Source organism: Canis lupus, chromosome 15 (assembly GCF_011100685.1).
Source record: "Canis lupus familiaris isolate Mischka breed German Shepherd chromosome 15, alternate assembly UU_Cfam_GSD_1.0, whole genome shotgun sequence".
Classification (NCBI taxonomy): Eukaryota; Metazoa; Chordata; class Mammalia; order Carnivora; family Canidae; genus Canis; species Canis lupus.
This window is the reverse complement of record NC_049236.1, coordinates 44,949,634-44,966,669: the sequence shown is the minus strand read 5'-3', so window position 1 is coordinate 44,966,669 and position 17,036 is coordinate 44,949,634. Positions and strand designations below refer to the sequence as shown.

At 41.4% G+C, this 17,036-nt stretch overlaps 1 protein-coding gene across 3 annotated transcripts; it reads right to left on the bottom strand.

The window, feature by feature from the left end:
- Positions 1–899: 899 nt before the first annotated feature.
- Positions 900–15,524, bottom strand: LSM6 (LSM6 homolog, U6 small nuclear RNA and mRNA degradation associated). Of its 3 annotated transcripts, XM_038558931.1 has the most exons (5): positions 15,366–15,515; positions 14,052–14,156; positions 6,833–6,948; positions 3,286–3,399; positions 900–1,210 (listed from the first exon to the last, which is right to left on the bottom strand). In XM_038558931.1, the coding sequence occupies exons 3-5, from the start codon at positions 6,924–6,926 to the stop codon at positions 1,176–1,178; spliced, it is 243 nt and encodes an 80-aa protein (XP_038414859.1). In that variant the 5' UTR covers positions 6,927–6,948; positions 14,052–14,156; positions 15,366–15,515; the 3' UTR covers positions 900–1,175. The 3 variants fall into 3 exon arrangements, with proteins under 3 accessions (XP_038414859.1, XP_038414858.1, XP_038414860.1); XM_038558930.1 differs by lacking the exon at positions 14,052–14,156 and having other exon boundaries at positions 15,366–15,524; XM_038558932.1 differs by lacking the exon at positions 14,052–14,156 and having other exon boundaries at positions 1,091–1,233; positions 15,366–15,524.
- Positions 15,525–17,036: the final 1,512 nt, after the last annotated feature.

The window sequence follows — 17,036 nt, the reverse complement described above, 5'->3', positions numbered from 1 at the left end:
ATTGTTTAAAATCACACCACCGGGTCCTGGAACAGGAATGCTGTTTTGCTTGGGGAGGGAGGGAGAAGGAAGGCCAATATAACATTCACACAATTGTCTGCTGTTCATTCAACCTCAGTGCCCAGATATATTTGCTGTTCCTAGAGACTGCATACACTGCTCAGAGGATAAAGCAGGGTTGTGGAAATCTCATTAATAAACTGTAAAAACCCTCGCAGCAGGAGTCCCATAATGCAGAGGGGGCCGCCTTGTGCCAAACAATGTGAATGCTTGGTGCGCTGCTCCGGGACAACATCACACCCCAACCCAGCTTGGATCTGAGAGAAAGGCGGCCTGAGAGCCCCTCCCTGAGCCGGGGGTGAGGAGAAATTCCCCCCCAACCACTGTTCACCAACTGGAACCTGAGTAAGTTTACGAAAGTCCAGGCTTTGCTTTAATCTACAAGACTGCCAGACAGATGGCGGTACACAACTGGCTCCTCTCCTACTGTGTTCCATAAAAATTAGAGAACGATATTGATGCCCATGCTCTTGAAAGAAGGCAAGAAAATCTAGCAAGCTAACTGGGATATCACTAACCTTCAGACTTTCCCCCAGCTCCATGCAGAGTCCCACTTCCTTTGTGGAAGTGCCAGCCTTAGGTCCCCAGCTCTATTTTCTATCTGGGTGACGGAATCGGAGGCTGAACCTCTGACTTCACAAACCCCTTACGGCCTCTGATGGAAACTGGATGCCTCTGTAGAACGCTTTCACTCGAGCATTTTGTGTGGCAAGCCAAAGGAGATGGGATAAGCGGAGGACATCTCTAAAATGTTTTAGTTATCATCGTATGCATCCTTCCTCAGACACAGGGTAAAGCAAACCAAATCAAATGACACTGCTTGAGACTTGAGTTAAAAATCACGTACAGAGAAATGGATTTTCTTTTTTTATTCATTTGTGTTCTGCACACTGACACAGAGGGAAAAGAAGATGCCTGGAACTTAAATATGGAGGAGCTCTTTACACTACATCCACAATTTTGTGCCCTTCGCTCACTCGCATGTCAGTGAAAAATTGCCAACTATTATGAAATAGAACAAATCACAAAAGAACCAAAAAACAAAACAAAACAAAACAAAAACCCTCATACAAAAAATATATCCAAGTGTGAAAAGGATTGTCCTCTTGGCATCTTCACATCCTTCTCTTCTGTGTACTTATATACAATACTGGAAAGAAAAAAATAAATACGCTGAAAAAAAAAAACATGTGCTAAAGTATCATAATAGCAAGTTTTAAAAGCAAAAAGATTTTGGTCTAACATCTCTGCAAATTGGAAGGGATTTTTCATACTGCACAATAAATTCTATGATATTAAAAACCAAATTTGAAGAACCGAGACCTGGGTTTGATGTCTTACAAGGACTGTGTTCTAGCGTTCACTATACATTTGACTGCAAATCGTGACCAAGAGAATAAAATAAAATGGACGTGAAAATTCGTGGAATCTAAGGACGTTTTATAATAATTCTGCCTGTAGTAACATTAAATCTACCAGACTAAACTTCAAGTTAACAATTAAAAACATATTTTCAGGGACACCTGGCTCAGCAGTTGAGCGTCTGCCTTCGGCTCAGGGTGTGATCCCAGAGTCCCAGGATCGACTGCCACATTAGGCTCCCTGCGTGGAGCCTGCTTCTCCCTCTGCCTATGTCTCTGCCTCTGTGTCCCTCATGAATGAATGAATAAAATCTTCAAAAAAAATTTTTTTCATCCATCTTTCCAATATAAACTTTAAACCTGCTATTTACTATTTAATTACAACAAGATAAACAAGAGCTGAGGAGTTTTTTGCTTTGTTTTTAAATACTAAAATCTTTATTCTGAATTCCCTTTTAAAGTATCAACCTTTGGTGTTATCCAAAAGTTTGCTCAGCAAGCCCTCATGACCACCCAAAATGAACTCCTTGGGATATGTGGTACCTAAGAATGAGACAAAACTTAATAACTAGGTGACTGTGGTCAGGCTTTCACCAGAGGTGTTCTGCCCTTCCCACCTCCATGCCTACTCAGACTCTGACACGTCCATTCAAAGTGTACATTCAGAGGTATCTTGATCAAAGAACATAGCACAGATTAAATAGAATCCTTCTTAAGAGACAAGGATATGAATCTGGGAGTCTAAAGATAACTACCACTGATTTCATCATGGAAAAAGTTATATGATGGGAAGTGTCAGAATGATGGTAGAAACATGCCCAGGAAACTGGACACACCCTGGAGGTAGTGTCCATGTGACAGGATCTAGCCTGTCACCACTCACAGGTGACTGCTGCTCTAAGCTGTCTAGATGGTGAAAGATCATAACATTTCCAATAAATGGAGGGAGTAAAATAAAACTAATGTAAAAAAACAGGAAATTATACATGCCGAGAGGGATAAAAAGCCAACAAAAGATCTATACAGAGATAGGATGTGAAGAAATACGGTACTATAAGAACTAGAGATAGAAATATCTATAATAAAAGTTGGGATATTTAGTTCAGTGCAGAGACCCAACTGTTAATAAGGGGGGAGGAAGAAATTACCCAGAACTAAAGAATGCACATCAATAAAAACCCCAAACTCAGGAGCCCCAGAGCTGCATTTGGGGGATGGGATCAAAACGGGGGAGGGATGAGTCAAAGGATAATTTTCTCAGTTTTGATGTTTTCCTCTTCCCCCTGAGAAATTCAAATATGACTTCATTGCTAATTCTTTCAAACAAGGAACTTAAAAGTCGTCATAACATTCATAGCAATGTACTGGTTGTTAAGAAGCAGATCAACTTTAGAATCATTTTTCCTATTTTGTCATTTTGCCAAACTAAAGGAGGCCAACCTCCACAAAAAGCACCTGAACATTTAAGAGAGAAAGGCCAATCAGGACAGGCTAACTGCAAAATGATGCAAACCAAAGATAATGGGGCAAGAGTGGCCACTCTTACAGCTCCAACTTCTGATGTGAGAGGCAGTGCTGGGGGAATGTAATAAACTGTACTCAGGGTTCTGAATCAGTGTCCTACTGCCCCTCAGGTCCTTGTTAGTGGAGAGAGGGAAGGTGAGAATGTCTATTCCAAAATTCTATGAAGCATCCTAAAAAAAACTAGCCACAGTAAAGATCTGAGATAGAAGAAGTTAAAAATAAACAAAGCAAAACGAAAACTAAACTTTTGAATTATGTAGAAAATCTGCGGGGGATCCTGATTATAGACAAAAAGGCTTCTTTGGGGATGTTGCACAACTGTACAGCGAGAGATTATTACCATTGTTTCCACGGATAAATGCATCACCATACTTATTCTTCAGCTGTCCATTTACATATTCTTCCGTCTGCTCCAAGGCTATATTCATGTAGCCATCCAGGCAAGCCAGGACCCCTGGAGGCAGATTTAGTCAAAGAGAAGATATACAAGGCAAATAAGAGTTGAAAATTACAGGGTACACCTTAGAGCTGACAATCTCATTATTTGTTAGCTCTCACATCCTTAATATAAAAATTCACGCTGTAAGTGAAACTCAATAGTTTCATTCTATGCCAATGTGAATGAAGGCTAAGAAGCATACAGTGTGAAAGCAGACATGGATGCATTGCTAACAGGGAAAACATCAAACTATCACTTGCTTCATGGGACGTGTGATCACAGCAAGTTCTAAAGCCTTCACAAAAATAACGTAACGAGCACACTCCAAATAAAATACCATTCTTTGAAAGCTAAAATCAGGAGTGGGCAATTATGCACGAACAAATGACCACTGGCCAAGGCTCCTCACTTCCAGGGGGCATGTCTTACTTTAGCCACTAAGTAAAATATGAGTCTGGCAGATTTACTGCATTCTTTTGCAACATCTACTGCAGCAGATGAATGTACTCCAGGGTTAAGAGGAAGTCTCCACAATCTGTTAAAATAATAGAAGAGGAGATAGCAGGTGCTCCTGAAGGAACAACTTAAAGCTGTGACTCACAGTGAAGAGCAGCTTGAGAAGACAGGGCACCATATTGCATTATAACACATCCCTTTCTGTTTTGTTACACTTAGAATATTTTCAAATCCAGACTAATATAGAAAAATGGCCAAAAACATTCTAAAGAGCTTTTAAGGGAAACTGTTTGAGTCAATCTTTTTAATTGTGTTGAGATGGTATAAATTGTGCACAATGTGCCCTGATAATTTTTTTCAAAAGATGAAAATATAGAAGCCTCCGAGTCTCTAACTTCAAGCGGTAATATCTAGAAAAAAAAAATTAAGAATACTACAAGTTTGATACAATTAGCCAAATCGATAGCTTCATTTAGTCTCACTAAATGCTCCTCACTCCCTGCCTCTGCCCTCATTTGCCTCTAAACAAAAATGTTTCTTTTCCAAATTGTGTAATGAGAACACACGACATTAATCTGAAGGAATTCTGCTAGAAGCTGTACACTTTCAAATAATCAGAATAGATTTGAACAATTACTAACAATTATTTTCCATCAAAAGAAAGCCTAAGATATAACTTTCCTGTTTATTTCCTACTGTATTATTTTATATCTAAGCCACAATCCTAAGTGAGCAAGAAACTTCCAAAGCATGATATGCAAATGTTTGAAAGTTAACCCAAAGCATTTCAAAATGAAATATTCACTAGTAAAAAGTTATGTATTCTCCTTGCAAAGGTTGATTTAAGAAAAAGGCCAGGAGGTTGTCATTGTCTCTAAAGGGATAAAGTACCAGGAAGAACAGGAAAAAAAAAAGTTTTCTTCAAAATTTAAGAGAAATTGCTACAAAGAGCTGGGTTTTTAAAATTTAATCATGACAGTGACTAGCCATGTGAAAGGCCTCCAACCTCTCTAGTAAACAAAAAAAAAAAAACAAATAAAATGAAACTAGCACTTGTTGCCAATTAGAATGGAAAAGCTGAAAAGAAGGGGTTGGTGAGAACCCACAGAAGAATAAGCCCATCTGCCTTGAGGGGAGGGCCACTTGGCACACTCATTAACACAGAAATCCTAGCCTAGGGAATTTATTTTAAAGAAATACTTGGATACATGTCAAAGGAGAAAAGCTGTTTACTTAAAATAGTAAAAAAAACACTGGTAAACACCTACACATCCATCAATAGGAAATTGGTTAAAAACAAAAACAGAACTGTGGTACATCCCCATAAGGTACTCCTATACAGCATTAAACATTCTATATTGTCAGAGAACTGAATATATTTTTTTAATGTAAAAAGAAAAAAAATCAGAATGTATGCAGAGCTGATCCCATTTATATGAAATTATGCTTATATGGATTCAGGTCCAAACTGGTTAGCCTGATTCTCTCTGGATGGTAGAATTTGGGGAGACTGCTTTCTTCTGTATATTTTTCTTCATTATTTGCTTTGAAATTCTTTAGAAAAGAGAGATGAAATGAAAAAAAAAAAAAAAAGAAAAATTCATATACTACCTTTACAAATAAAAATATTATCCCTAACGAGTATAGAGAAAAAAGTCAGGCTAGGCCGGCTGAACTCCTCAGTGAAGTGGGTTCTGAGAAGATACTGAACACAATGTCCCCACCCTAACCAACTGTTGAATATGCTCAAATCTCTTAAAGTCTATTCTCTCCTCTGTGCTCATCAAACGTTCATGGGTATGAAGCAGTACATAGAGACTTTATACCTCAGTATTCAGTATAAATCCATTAGTTTCCACTATAAAAATAAAATTAAACTGGGTTATTGATGTCAAGAAACTAAAGCAGTACATAAACAGCAGAGTGGCTTCTTAACAAGGCTTTTAAGTCAGGCTTGAGTTGGGAGTCCTAGCTCCTCCCTTGCTAGGTAGGGACAAGCAGACATCTCAAAGGATTTATGTGAAGATAAATTGGAAACTGAAATGATTAGCACACACTGGACACATAGGAGGTTCTCAGAAAAATTAAGCTTGCAAGAGTGGAAAGAGGAAAAAGCTCAAAATTAGCATCCTCATTCAGAAAAGAGACAAGAAAAGGCTTTACTCTGCTAATGAATGAGTAATCCGTACCTGGGGAAAAATTCCAGATAATTAACACATTAAATTTTGGAAGATTAGGGTTTCAGTAACTTTTTAAAAAATGGCATTTGATACCATTCCTCCTGCGAAGTTAATTTCAGTAGTGTCACAGCCTCTTAAAAAGAGCATTCTCAGGGGATCCCTGGGTGGCTCAGCGGTTTAGCGCCTGTCTTTGGCCCAGGGCAGGATCCTGGAGTCCCGGGATCCAGTCCTGCATCGGGGTCCCTGTGTGGAGCCTGCTTCTCCTTCTGGCTGTGTCTCTGTTTCTCTCTCTCTCTCTGTCTCTCATGAATGAATAAGTAAAATCTAAAAAAAAAAAAAAAAAAAAAAAAGCATCCTCTAAACGAATGGGAAGGAGTACTTGGATAGCATGCACACCGGAAGGGTGGGGAGTTCAGGCTGTAAGGTGACACTGTCTAAATAGTTGCTTGTCCCTCTTGAATACTTGGGCAAAAACAAAGGCTGCCATGACAGGTGTTCTTCCATCTCCAGTTATTCATGCCTGAGGTGGCTGAGAATCCTGGCTGTTACTAGGACGTACACATACGGTCTCAAAGCAGAGACAGGTGACAGCAGTCACACAAATCACACCGGAAGTCAGAAGCACACACACTGCTTTCCACCTTGTCTCGAAAGGGAACCATCTCAGCAGTGGAAAAAGAAATGGGCACAAAACCTGCTGGTAACCACTGCTTCTTCATTTGACTGGGTATGTTCAAGAGCTTAATAAAAACCAGTTAAGTCATATTTACTTATTTAGTTGCACCAGTGAGGACGAAGCATGAAAATATTACCTCGATAATCCACTCCAGAATTCAATTTTACCACAACTGGTCGTCCGATGATTTGCTTTAAGAAGTCACTGGGGGTTTGCTTCCGTAGACTCATTTTAACAATCCTGATCAGAAATCTGAAAAGGAGCAATAAAAGCCAAGACAAAAGTTAATCATTTACTCAAAACTCAAAAAAAGCCCTGAAGCCTTCAACATATTTATAGGAAATCAAGTATCAAAAGAGCACACATAACTCAACATTATTCGCTACTATTACAACACGACAGCTAGCACGTTTTCAGTACTTACTACCAGCCAGATACTAAGCTAATGCATGACTTCAGTTGGTTATCCCACAGCAACCCTACACCACAGCTCCGTTAACAGAGCCCCTGTTCTTAATCACTTGTCACTACTGTCTCACACCGTCAGGATACCCATTACAACCACTGCCACCTCCCTCATTTACTGGATGCTTAGTCTATACTGAGCCACTCTGCTGAGATCCTAATAAACATGATCCCATTTAATCTTTATAAGAACACTGGAAAGAAAGTCTTAATATCTCCATTTTGCTAATGACAATAAAAGCACAAAAAGCTGAAATAATTTGCCCTCAAATGTGATATAACCAACATTCAAGCTCAAAACAATCACATTTTAAAGTCTATGTTATATAATGTAGACATATTTACAACCAGCTGATGCCAAAAGAGTGTTTCTAAAAATAATTATAAGCATAATTGAGAGCTAGTATCTGAGTGTACTATATGCCATGCCAGCACTTACCTAAGCACTTTTTATGTTTTAATCCATTTAAAATTCACTACCCTATGAGGTAGGTGTTGTTTTTAATCTTCATTCAACAGATGAAGAAATAGACACAGAGGTCCTGCTCTGGTCACACAGCTAGTAAGTGGATGACCAGCCCATGCTCTTAATCACCACCTTATACAGCCTCCTGAAAGTTGCTATTGCAGTTGCTATTTACTCTATTACAATTAGAGCAGATATACACTCTATTTAATTAAGAAAAAAGTATTTTTAAAAAAAGTTTTTATTTTAATCATCCAGTGTCCATTTCAAGTGCATTCCTTAATTCCTATCCCCTATTTCACCCATCCCCCCACCCACCTCCCCTCTGGTCACTGTGTTCTCTGTAGTTAAGGGTCTAGTTCTTGGTTCGCTCTTTTTTCCCCTTTGTTTGTTCTGTTTCTTAAATTCTACATGAGTAAAATCATATGGTATTTGTCTTTCTCTAACTGGCTTATTTCACTTATCATAATACTCTCTAGCTCCATCCATGTCACTGCAAATGGCAAGATTTCATTCCTTTTTATGGCTAATATCCTGTTTCATACACACCACACACACACACACACCACCTCTTCTTTACCCATTCATCAGTTGATGAACACTTGGGCTACTTCCATAGTTTGGCTATGGCAGATAATGCTCTATGAACAACGGGGTGCATGTATCCCTTTGAATTAGTATTTTTGTATTCTTTGGGTAAATACCTAGTGTGATTGCTGGATCATGGGGTAGTTCTATTTTTAACTTTTTGAGGAATCTCCATACAGTTTTCCAGAGTGGCTACAACAGTTTACATGCCTACCTACAGCACACGAGTGTTCCTTTTCCCCCACATTCTCATCAATACTTGTTTCTTGTGTTGTTGATTTTAGTCATTCTGACAGGTATGAGGTAATATCTCATTGTAGTTTTGATTTGCATCTCCTTGATAATTAGTGACACTGAGCATGTTTTCAAGTGTCTGTTGGCCATCTGTGTGTCTTCTTTGGAGAAATGTCTGTTCATATCTTCTGCCCATTTTTTAATTGTATTATTTGGTTTTGGGGTGTTGAGTTTTAGAAGTTCTTTCTATATTTTGTATACTAACTCTTTTTTTTTTTTTTTTTTTTGTATACTAACCCTTTATCAGAAATGTCATTTGCAATATCTTTTCCCTTTCCACAGGTTGCCTTTTAGTAAAAAAAGTCTTGAAATTCAAGAATAGGAGTCTGAAATACAGACAGAACATTACATACCCTAATCAAACATACATAGTTGCGAATCACTCCTTTCCAAATTCATCTTGTTATACAACAGTTTCCTGTCTCAAAATATTTTGGTAAACAAATGTAACAAAACTGTAGTTACTTAAGCAAAAACTGCCAGCAAAAGGACTTTGGAAAATGTTTTTGTTTCAAATTCAGCTCACTGCCATTTAGTAGCCATATAGTACGGACACTTAACAATCCGTATGGAGAGCAACCCCATGGCTCAGCAGTTTAGCGCTGCCTTCAGCCCAGGGCCTGATCCTGGAGACCAAGGAGGAAGTCCCACATCGGGCTCTCTGCATGGAGCCTGTTTCTCCCTCTGCCTGTGTCTCTGCCTCTCTCTCTCTGTCTCTCATGAATAAATAAATAAAATATTTTTTAAATTTTTTTAAAAAATCAGTATGGATACAATATTTTAAGGACTCTCCTCAAGAACTCAAATCGTTTTTAATCAGGATTTTTATAACATTTTCTTTCATAAACAGCACTGCTTACTTCTCTCAGCCACTCCATGATCTGAGTACAAGTTCAGGAACATCGTTTGGAGATTTTTCTCACAGTGAATCTGTGCCAGCTTAAGCAGTCTGGGTAAGCTAGAATGCTCAGTTAATGGCTTTTCATTTCTTCAACAAATACATACATGTCCACACATATTTTCTGGGAAATTCAAAAACATGGCATTCACACAAGTTCTGACCTTAAAGAACTTAAAATCCAGAAGAATTTAAACTCTTGTTCAAAGGGTGTGAGTAAACAAAAGTGATTATAATTTAAGTGAAATAATTCTCTTTAATTACAAAAAGTCAACATCTTAAGTTAAATAAAAGAAAATGCAAATTTCACAAAGTATTCTTAAATTGGGGGCTGTTCTTTGGACCATTCTGTATTCCATCTCCCCAAGGTTTGAAAGATGGGATCAAACGGGATCAGCTAATTATTTTACTCAGCAAATTTTAATTTAACTGGATTGCCAAGTTTTCTTTTTGTTGTTGTTGTTGTTCTTGTTTTTTTGTTTTTAGTTAGAGTCTCAGTCAATATCTGGAATTACAACTACTATTCAGGACGACCACTATTCATTCCAGACTCAGACCACACAATTTTATTTACACTGTTGTGAGTGCAAGAAAAAATGTTACAAAGTAAATCCTGTAACAGACTCAGTACTCTTGATGAGTTTAGTAAAAACAAACAAATCTTCCCATTCATCTATAAACTGCCTTATTTATGTCCCAAACACGTGCTGTTTTGTGGCTGAACAGGTCTAGAGAGACTATAAACTCTAAGGGCCTGATTGAGACTCAGCTCATGAGTCAGGTCCATTTCCTATCGTATGCAAAATCCCATGATGGTACTTTCTTTCTAGGTACAAGACTGAGATGAAACTAGCTGTTTACTTTGTGTTGAAAAAACAAAACAAAAAATAAACACTAAGGAGGCAGACGCCTGGGTGGCTCAGTTGGTTTAATGTCTGCCTTCATCTCAGATCATGATCCCAGGGTCCTGGGATGGAGTCCTGCATCAGGCTCCCTGCTCTGGGGGGAGCCTGCTTCTCCCTCTCCCTCTGCCACTCACCTTGCTTGTACATGGTCTGTCTGTCTCTCTCTCTCTCTCTCAAATAAATAAAATCTTTATAAAAAGATTTTTTTAAAGAATCACTGAGATGTATGGTCATGTGAAAATCTAGTTGACAGGAATATTATTAACTACCCTGTGTCCAAAGTTAAAAGTTAATACAGAAAAAAATACAGGCCTAGATAAATGCTGGTATTAGCTATTTTTAAAAAACATTATTCATCTTATTTCTTCATTTTTTTTTAAAAAGAATAGGTAAAACTCTTCTCTTCTAAGCTCATCAAAGGTCACAGCTCTGTCACGAAGCCACATGTTTACTCGGATTAGCATCACTCTCTTCCTGAAGGTGTTCCATACCTCAAACTTTCGTTCAGCATCAAAGGGTCAGGTGCACAGGCTATGGGTGCAACGTTGTTAACATGTTCCACATAGCCTCGGGCCCTCAGAGGGTACACTCCAAAGCGGGCACAGAAACACATCAATGGAGAACTTTTTAAAAGCTGTATGTCTTGGGATAGAATTATGCAGAGACAAGTGCACAGAGAAAGCAGCTCCCTGAGCACAGGCTGGGCAGGGCAAGGGCTTTCTGGAGGTGACACCAGCGTTGAGTGGGAAGGAAAAGGAGGGCCGAGTCTGAAAGGACAGAAATCCTAGCAAAAGCACTGGACATGTGTTTGGGATTGAGGAGAAAATGTTGCAGCCAAGAGGATGAAATGTAGCCGGGGTGTGTGTGTGTGTGGCAGGCATGTATGTATGTGTGTGTGTAGCCAGGGTGTGTGTGGCAGGCGTGTGTGTGTGTGTGTGTGTGTGTGTGTGTGTATGCATATGCAGCCGGGGTGTGTGTGGCAGGACCACATTCCTGGCAAGCTCGGCAAGCCAAGCCAGGCTGGGAGAGCTTGAACTTGAGCCGCCAGGTCGGTTTCCCAGCATGAATCGATGGGCTTACTTGGAGATTCTGCTTCAGTGGGTCTGGAGAAGAGCCCAGGAACCGGTCAGCACATGCCTCGCAAGTCTGGGGACTACCGTGTCAGGCGCAAAGAACACAAGAGGGTGATAGGCAGAGGCCTGCGCAGGCAGTGCAAGTGAGCCGCCTCAGCTGGTTCTGGCAGCGCCATTCCCCTACCTGGCTGTACTCGGTGGAACCTGTCACTATTCTCTTACAATCTCCACCTTTTCTATACAAGTCTTTTCTCCCTCAAAAGCCACGTGAAAGGAAAGACTACTACCAGGCTTGTCATTTTTTTCTCCAGGACATCTACATTCTGCTAAATCTCTTGGAAAAAAAAATACATTTCAAAAGTTATTTGAAAAGAGGGTGGCTGCTTCAAACGCATTTTATCCATCACTCTAAGAGACCACATCTTCTACATTCATCTTCATTAGGCTTCCTTGGTACTCACTGTTACTTAATGACTTGCCCATAAATCCATTTTGTATGAGTAAATTGGTCTCAACATCACAATTTTTCCCATCACTTGGCTCATGTAATTTTAACTGTTCATCTTTTAAATTGGTTAAGGCAGAAGGCAGAGTTCTGGACATGTCTGAAGCAAGAGAAAAGCCTCTTGAACCATAAACACATAAGAGGAAAAAGGCCTCCTTTCTGCAGGGTCACCTTGATAAAACTTCTCCCTTCAAAATTAAAGCCATAATCACCTCTATGCCTCTCTCCCTCCCCTGACTCCTACTCAGGTTTGTTTTAAATGACCTATTTTCAGAAATGGCTATTAAGTCAAAGGCAGTATATTTTCTGCCAGAAGCTACTGAGAGGTCTAGTATAAGAACATCTGCAAACTGCCCTGCAGAGATTTTTTTTTAGTAGAAGAATGGAGGGAAAAAAGAACCAAATTTTATTCATCCAACTATGTGCCTGGTTGTTAGATTCACGAGTGATTCACAGTAACCCTGCAAGGTGGTAAGCAGAACTAAGGCTTGGTCCCAAAGCCTCAGCGCTTTCAAAGCTGCCCTTTGGAGTATGTCTAGATTCTCCCCTTACGCGTGGGGAATGGCCACAGACATATATGGAGATGTAGGGGAGATCCAGCTGGAGGGTAGGAGCACTGCAGGAAAACTGCCTCAAGTGACAAAGTGCTGTAAACTAGCCTGCGGAGAAATACAATGGTCAAAGGTTAAGCAGTACATCTAATGTGATTTTGAGTTACATCACTGAGCAGAAGGCATGCAAATCCTTGTTTCTTGGCAATGTTTACCTGTAAACTTTCACCTACTTGAGGGCATCAGACACTGAAAACAGCTCTCAACATATCTCCCTTCTCGGACAGAGGGGGTACCTAGCCCTCTTCTGAAGGATTCATACCAATTCCTCCTCCCCATCCAGGAGAGGGCCACTTTCCTCCCCTCTCTCACTCCAGCCATGAATCCAGCACTCAGAGAGCACCCCTTCCCATTTAGCAGGCTGTTCTGCAGTTTTCCTGTTGATCAGTCTCCCACAGTAGGTTCTAAGCTTCTCAGAGACAGGGGAAAAGGAACCTAAGCTCACCGGCCAATCAATCCTGTGGGAGACATTTGAGGACAGTGCCAAGGAAAATCCCTGTCCCTTTCACCCCTACCCGCAAACTATGGGTATAGTGACTAGCACTGCATCATCTGTGCACTTAAATGGCTATACCACAGTCATATCTCTGCTACTGACCACCAAATAAAAGACAAAGAAAATAGAAATGTTTCTGTGTTGTACAAGAACCAGCTGCATCCGAGTCAACAGAGATGCTTGTTAAAATGCAGATTCCTGAAGTCTACTACTCCTAGTCAGACTCCCCAGGCAAGGGGACACCGTAACTGACATTTTATAAAGCTTCCCAAATGATTCCTGTAAGCAAATGCGGACATCTGGAGACATTCTGGACTGTCTTGAATGAGGAGGGTGGTGCTAGGACATAGAGGCCAAGGATGTTGCTTAACATTCTAAAAAGCACAGGACAGTGCTCCACAGCAAAGGATTATCCGGCCCAAAATGTCAACTGAGGTTGAAAAACTCTGTTATAAACCCTTTATCAAAAAACCATTGTTCTCTAGTATTCAAGCAACAAGGAGTTTTAAAAAACTTTCAAGGTATAACAAATGAGAACAAACAGCTCAATTCTAATCAGATGATCGAGTACAAATTCTAACTTTTAATTTTTTTTTAAATTCTAACTTTTTAGATACTTTATCCTGACATAAAGGGAATCTAAAAACAACTGTCAAGAAATCTTGAAGGGGGGGAAATCCTTGGGTGGCTCAGCGGTTTGGCGCCTGCCTTTGGTCCAGGGCGTGATCCTGGAGTCCTGGGATCGAGTCCCGCATCAGGCTCCCTGCATGGAGCCTGCTTCTCCCTCTGCCTCTCTCTCTCTCTCATGAATGAATAAATAAAATCTTTAAAAAAAAAAATCTTGAAGGGTTGCCATTTTAAGTAATGGATTTCTTAGTCCCAGTCCTGAAAATGGTCAATTTCCCAAGTGTTACACTTCCCTCAGATGACTAAAATCTCTGTTATTTCTAACAGGACAAAATAATTCAAGTGATGCCAAGATTTTTAAAAATGCTCATACAAGTATGCCACAGTTTAGTGAGAGACCACCCAATGCAGCATAAGGAGTACTCACTTGGGAGATGGGAAACCTGAATTCTAATCCCAGTTCTGCTACTTAATGTAGCTGTATACCTTGGAGAACTCATCATTTCACCTCTCAAGGCCCCAGGTTCCTCATCTGCAAAATAAGGGAGTTATGCTGGATGACCACTTAAGAGATCATCCTGCTCTAACATTGTCAGCCTATGCAGGAACTCCAGTAATACTTTTACACACACACACACACACACACACACACACAAACCCAAGATAATTCTCTAGACTCCTGCACAAAATTCAAGCAATTGGCATTATGAAACACCACCATAAAAAAAAAAAAAAAAAAAAAAAAAGTGAGGGTGACGTGTTAGAAATACATATTATGAGCTATCATACTTTTGGTGAAAACAGGCACAACCTTACATGAAATGCAAACTGCTAAAACTCTCCTGGAAAACAATTTGGCAAGGGGTATGTAGATCTGAAGAGACCTTACTGGGGCACAGCACCTATTGTAAAAATGTCCTTGCTCAGAATCAATCCAAGTGAATCATCCGAAATGCAGTTTTAAAAATAACGTTTATCAAAGTACTACCTGGGATGCTAGGATGAAACAAAAATTCGCAAACACCCTAAATGCCTCACAGTCGGGAAATGGCTGAATAATTTACGGGACCTACACAAGGACAGAACAGGTAGCCCACCAAAAGGCGCAAAACCAGAAATAACATTTAAGAGGCACTTTTCAATGAAAGCGGACAACTCTCTGTACTGTTAACGGAGGGCACAGGTAGTCGTAGCTCAAACAGGAAGTGGCACGTGCAAGAGTAAAGATGGAAGGGGTTCAGTGAATAGGGCTTCCTTCGCTAAGCGCTTCTGAGTCCAGGATCTCCACAGCCTGTGTCTCTGCGGCATTGGGGGGGGGGGGGGGCACCCTAAGGCCCCATCCCCTGCTCCGGCCGCGCGCGCTCATCCGCGGCAGCCCCGGCGCCAGGACTCGACGCCGTACCCTGCGGGCGCCCGCGGCCCGAGGCCCCAGGCCCCGGTAAGGTGGCCGCGGCGGCCCCGGAGCCCTCGGAACCCGGCGCGGCCCACGGGGCCCCGCGGCCCGCTCTCCCGCCCACCCGCCGGCGAGGACCCCGCCAGCAGCCCCGGTCCCGGTCCCGGAAGGCGAGTCGGCGGCGCGGGGAGGCTGCGGCGGGCGCCCGCGGGGTCCATCGCCCCTCCGGGGGGCTCTGGGCCGGGCCCCTGGGGTCCGCGCGGCCCGCCTCCCGGCTGCCGCTCCCCGCACCCACCCCGGGCCAGCGAACACCGGGGCCCCCGCCGCCCGCGCGGCCGCCCGGCTCACCTGGCGGCCGGGACCCAAACCCCCGCTCCAGGTGGCGCGCAGCTGCGGCCTCCGCCGAAGCCCGGGCGAAACCGAAAGTGAAACTGCCGGAGCGGGCGGCGCGCCTCTGCGGCCGCCGGGGAGCGCCCTTCCGGGCTACGGCAGCCTGCGGGGCCCAAGAAGGCCGCGCTTCGGCGGCGCGCGCCGAGCCGGGAGTCTCGTTTGGCCCGAAGGCAAAGTTGGGGCTTTGGCGGTCAGAGGAGAAAGAGCCGCTGCTGCTACCTCTTAGCAGAAAGCAAACACCCCTTAAAATACTTAAAACAAAACAAAGCCTGGAAGTGATCTTTTAGGCAGGATTTCCTTTAGGCAGAGATGCAAGAAATAGCTTGAAGTCCTACTAAACTGGAATTGACTACTAGGGTCATGACTATACAGGCTCGGAAAGGTCCTTGAAAAAGTTAATGCAAATAAATAAAGCAGGCATCCTCAAATCTTTAAATCCACTTTGGATTTTGATCGTGCGATGAAGTCATTATTAGCAAGAGATTGTTTCCATGGCAACGTAATTGCCACAAAAAGAATTAAAATCCCTAAAGTAGCTCCGTATTATAATGGTATGACTTGCGTTACATTACAATCTAGTTCTAATTGGAAATGGTATGCAGACATTATTTAAGTGCTGCTATGGGAACTTGGTTTGGAATTCTGCATGGATTCTCAATATTCTTGCTATTAGTGGAAAGGGCGAAGAAAAAGAAGTAAAGTGTTATACCAACACTTGATTCCTTTTTCTCCTCACACACATACCCTCAACTTAAAACCTATACTTTAATTCTGCTTGTGATTTGCAACACTCTAAACAAAGAAATAATATCTTTGGACAGATTCTTAACTCTTAAGTGTTACAGATCTAAGATGCAGGGTTTTTTCCCTAAGATCTACATGAGTTTCCCCTCTCGTAAACCTGTCTTAGCTGAAGAAAGAATCTTTGATTGATATGACGGCCAGAGAACAACTGGGTGTGATTTGGTGGTGAAAAGAGATTTCCTTATATCCTTCCATAAAAGCTCACTTTGGGTAAAAACCAAGCATTACAGATTTCTTGAAAAGGCTTTATTTGAAGCTCTTGCGGTATAAGATATAATGTGAAAAAAATTAAGTATCATTTAAATAAAATAATTAGCTGCAAAGAACAAACATAATCAGATATAAAGAAAACCCTGTCCCTAAAAAGCCTTCCTCACAAAAGACCTCAAATTGTACTATATTCCTCAGTGGTTGTTTCAGTGATTCATAAAAAATAATTTTTTGATTCATAGCCTTTTTCTCATTGCTATAGAGCCCTGGTGGAGTCATTAAGACGGGTGTGGTAGGCAGGAGGCAATGAGAAGTTTTAAGGGCATGGTTCATCTGCAGGCATAGTTGCTACCTCTTCCAAGAGGCATGGATCTCTGAGGGCCCCGCTGGACCAGTGCAGCAGGCACCATTGATAAACTACAATTATCAAAATGTAGTTGTGCCCAGAATCCCCCTCAGCAGCTTATAATTGGCTTTCAGTGATTCACAAGGCAACATTCCATGTTTCACAAGTTTTTCTTTAGCATTTTTTTCCCATCATCAATATTTATTGAGCATTTACAGTGTACTAGGCACAATAGAACATACAGAAAACATTGTCCCTGCTCTTGTGGA

Bases quoted from the DNA above. Each gene is read 5' to 3' on its own strand.
- LSM6 (XM_038558930.1), bottom strand. From the start codon at position 6,926: ATGAGTCTACGGAAGCAAACCCCCAGTGACTTCTTAAAGCAAATCATC. The intron at 3,400-6,832 runs GTAATATTTTCA...ATCTGCCTCCAG, and splicing joins TTCTGGAGTGGATTATCGAG to GGGTCCTGGCTTGCCTGGAT. The intron at 1,211-3,285 runs GTAATAATCTCT...TTTTCTTTCCAG, and splicing joins ATTTATCCGTGGAAACAATG to TATTGTATATAAGTACACAG.